Below are 4443 nucleotides of genomic sequence, written 5' to 3' on the forward strand. Positions count from 1 at the left end.
ACGGGCTGCGGTTAGCCCTGGCTGCCGTTAGCATCGGAGCTCCGCTGGTTGCCGCAGTCCTCTCAACTTCAGAAATTGTTTTTTTTATTTTTTATTACGCATTAAATCGGTAAATGGGACAGATAGTAATGCTTTAAAGTATAATATTCTCGCCTCAAATGATCTTAAAACTTACTTTTATTGAACAACAGCAACAGAAAAGAGAACTTTGAACTTTCAATGGAGCTCCATTGAAAGCTGCTGCTGCCGCAGTGCATGCTACTGTTCAATACTTGTTGTGCTTTCTCCAGCAGTGTGCAGCTTTGTCGTCACGCCCTTAAAACCCCGCCTGCTTTGCATCCAAAAATTCAAAACATCTCTGCGTTGTGATTGGCCCACCGGTTCTAGGGCCCGGGGCATTGATCGAGGCTAGACCACTCACAGGCAAAAAAGATTTTGGCCGCTGACGGGTGGGGCTAGTTTACTAGGCTATGCTGATATAGCAATAAGAAGAAAAAGTTTTGTCTGGAAAATTTCAGCCTTTTTCAAAGATAAATTCTTGTTAAAGAGCAGTTGTTCCGATTGTCTCATGTTAACGCTACGTCTGAGCTTAATACCCAACAGCTGAATAACAGAATCATGTATAATTTTCTTACCATACACAGGTCCTTGACTGCCAGTTCCAGATGCGGATGGTCTGATCATCTGAGGCACTCAGAATCCAGGGATATTCCTAGAGGAAAAATGCAACCTTGAAATGATTGATGGACTTTATGAATCTCACAGTGGAGATATTTATGAAACCTCAGTAAAACAAATCCCATAATTCTACCGCAGAGAGTCTTTCCCTGAAGCAGCCCTAGAACAGCTCACTAGTATCTTTCATTTTAAATGAGCATTTCTCTCATTTTTGTGTTTCTATTTTTATTTATTTAGATCTGATTAATGACTACATTGTTTTCATGCCATGATCATATTCATTCACTCCTGAATATTTTTTCGGCTGGACAGTAATTGCTTTTTAACTACATTGAATGTCTTGAATTGTGGTCCATTTACTAAAACCTTGGTACAGCACCTTCTTTTCTCCAACTATTTGTTTCAACCCTGCCTTAATGTGCCTGTGACACGCTTTTCCTTTAAGCAAAACGGAATTAAAGCATGTAATCAGCAATCAGAATAAATTCAACATTCAATCTCTCTGTTTTATAGTTTCAGTTTCTGAAATGTTTTGTTGGGCTTAAAGCACCCACTCCCAGCATACAGTCCAAGGATCATGTAAAGGCTGTTTATCCTCCATCAGCAGTGTGTCTAAGTGAGCTTTACAAAGATATTTCTGATTTATTCCCAATTTTGAAGCGTGGTCAGCGCTATGTTATTCCACACCATAATGCAAGATGGACAATCAGAAACTAGCTGTGGGTCTAGATACGGCCGAGGCGGTGAGGGAGTGGGGGCAAGTTTGTGCGACAACGGAGGGACATGATTGAAAAAGAGCGGGGATCCAGGATGTAAAAAGGGTCCCAGCGTTCTCGCACACCTCGCTCTTCTAGCTGGTCCATCTTCATGAGTCGTTATTCTGCAATGGCGGCCATACAAACAATACAAGCCGGTAAAGTACCAGACAGGAAATACTCATAGTGTAGAGCAGATGTAGATTTGACCAATCAGAGGCCTCCTGTCTGCGGTCACCTACAATTTTGGAGAGGTGCATCAGAGCGTCTGCGGTAGGGGCGGGGCATATCTGCGTTCACTGCGACACACAATCAGCCTTTAGTTTTCATTAGAGCCATTTTTACAACATATAACCAAGATGATAAACGCACTTATAGGCTGTCTGTTCTACAGAGAGAGAGACAATGGTGCATTTGCTCTTTAGATGAAATTGCATATAAGTGTAACAATATATTACACTAAAATTAAACTTATATCATGTTTTTTATGTTCTAGGTTTCTTAAATCACCCAACGTATGAAAGTCTGGCAATACTTGTCGATTTTATAGTTTTATTTTAAAAAGACTTAGATGTGGATATGGAACTTGTTTTATTTCACCCATCTTCTCCATTTTTCTCTGACAGAGTTGCGGGGGGGCTGGTGACAATCTCCGGCTGATTACTTGATCAGTATTCAACTTGAGTGCAAACGATAAAATTCAGTTTATTTATATATAGTCAATTCACGACACATGTCATCTCAAGGTACGTTACAGACACAATCCAACCAGATCATACAGTCAAATTGATTCAACGTTTTCTATCTAAGGAAAACCAGTTGATTGCATCGACTCATTGACTCAAAGGCAATCCCTTACACTAAGCATACTTGTAGCGACAGTGGAGAGGAAAAATTCCCTTTTAACAGGAACAGACCTCAAATAAAACCAGACTCAGAGTAAGCGACCATCTGCTGAGGCCGACTGCGGTTTAAGGAGACAAGACAATACGTATAATATCTTATCGTTTAAAGAAAAACATAAATGATTTCAAAAAGTATGTTGTTTTTTTAGGACTCTATAGTTTACATATTTATAAATTTCCAGTCTACTTTTTAACATTTTGACAAACACGGTTAGGCCAACAATTGGCTAGCCTAGCGACACCCTCCACTGGGCATTGGCAATTTTCTGCTAGGAAACCCTAAATCTAAACACCTTTTATCAGCTCAACTAGAAAATTATGTGTTTTTATAAAATATAGAGGAATAATCTCTCATACAATTAAAATGCTATTTTCAAAGAATAATTTTGAGTTGGATCCTTTTGCCATTGATTGCGGCTCTGATTCTCCCTTAGTCGTCTTTAATCTTATAACATGAAACCTCTATTAAACAATATTAATTGGGGGCAGCCTTAAACTACAGTTTATATTTGCAAGCCATGTATCTATATTTTTTTAAAACAGAAAACTCCATAAAATATGTTTTATTAAAAGGGATACAAAACCTCCCAAATAGCAGGACCAGTTAACAAGCAGTAAATACCAGTGAAAGAGCAATAAATCAGTCTTTAAAAATGCCAGGTGGAAAAGACCACTGGTGCAAAAAAAATAGTGACAGGCTGACATCAGGGCCAAGCCTGTTGTGAAGCTTTATAGAAACTCACATGATGAAAGAAGGTGGTCCTGATGTAATCCAGGTGCCCCAAAAGGGTAAAGAGACAACGTCTCAGCTTGTAGTTCCACACCTGGTTGGAAAAATACATTAAATGTTAGAAGCTTCAGAGGAAAACAACACAATGACAGAAATGGATAAACTGCATCCATCATGTCCACTGCACATATTCCATGCTAGTTGTGTTTCATGTCCTTCACCTTAATCTTGTAGTCATCTCCTCCGGAGACAAAGAGAGGCTGCTGCTTGTGGAAATCAATTCCTCTGACGGGACCTGTAATGAATATGACATTAAATTAATTTCAGCTCCATAAGAAAAAAAAACAATGCATAAACTCTACATAAAAACAACCACTAAATTACCATCGTGCTCATCAAATTTGTCGATCAGTGTGCACATCCGGTAGTCCCACAGCTGGATGACACCGTTGTGCAAACTTGCCAGAACCCATGGCCTTTTGGGGTGGAAGCTGAGACCTAAAATATACCCAAAAACATCAAGTATAACCAATAACCTGATCAAACAGCTATGCTAACGTTAGCTACGCCGGCATGTAATTCGCAACATCCAATATTTACACAAACTAATACAAAGGGAGAAACACTGTTACTTAAAACAAAGCATGTGCATTTTTATATACAATTGACTTTTATCTATAAAACAGTTGGCAAAAGCAACGTCTGCCGTTTAAGGGCTAGCATATGAGCTAACTGTTGTTAGCAGGCTTACCTTTGACACGGGCTGACTTTGTTTCAAATTTTGTTAACATCGTCGCTGTTCAAATATCCAGCTTTTAATTTTCAAACGTAGTAGAAATCGATCCAAATTTAGCAATAGAAAGAGTTCAATTATTGCAGAGTTTATCTCAGACGGCCTGGTCGCCTTCGCCCATTTAGCCGAATAGACTTTTCCTGACACGTAGCCACATCTCACTTCCGGTACGAAAGTGACGTAAAAAGCTACACGACGGAGGAGCATAGAAATAGAACACACGGAACTGCACCCTGGATAAGGATTGGACGCCAGTTTACTAGCAGAACAACTCTATAATTGATTTTTCTATAGTATCTTTTTTTTTCGACATTCTTGTGCTGAGGTCAGTGTCCTGCACAGATTATAAGAGGCAGATGTTAGAAAGTCTTTAGAAATAAGAGCAAATAGCAGATTAATTAACTGGGAATAATTAATCACATAATGACTGACTACATGAACAGCTCCCAAAATATGTAACACTGAACAATAAATTTATAGAAAACAAATACATTTATATTTGACTATCAAACCTATAGATTTAATCTATCTATCTATCTATCTATCTATCTATATATATATATATATATATATATATATATA

General features: G+C 38.5%; 1 protein-coding gene across 1 annotated transcript in view; it reads right to left on the reverse strand.

Moving 5' to 3' along the window:
• Nucleotides 1-4023, reverse strand: part of copa (coatomer protein complex subunit alpha) — a 19296-nt gene extending 15273 nt beyond the window's left edge. The window contains exons 1-5 of the mRNA XM_015399552.1: nucleotides 3820-4023; nucleotides 3453-3566; nucleotides 3290-3363; nucleotides 3082-3162; nucleotides 636-712 (exon numbers count right to left, since the gene is read on the reverse strand). Coding sequence (XP_015255038.1) covers nucleotides 636-712; nucleotides 3082-3162; nucleotides 3290-3363; nucleotides 3453-3566; nucleotides 3820-3859 — 386 coding nt within the window. The 5' untranslated portion in view covers nucleotides 3860-4023. The remainder of the gene's footprint in view (nucleotides 1-635; nucleotides 713-3081; nucleotides 3163-3289; nucleotides 3364-3452; nucleotides 3567-3819) is intronic.
• Nucleotides 4024-4443: the final 420 nt, after the last annotated feature.

This window comes from Cyprinodon variegatus, unplaced genomic scaffold (assembly GCF_000732505.1).
Source record: "Cyprinodon variegatus isolate N-32 unplaced genomic scaffold, C_variegatus-1.0 Scaffold1023, whole genome shotgun sequence".
NCBI classification, from domain to species: Eukaryota; Metazoa; Chordata; class Actinopteri; order Cyprinodontiformes; family Cyprinodontidae; genus Cyprinodon; species Cyprinodon variegatus.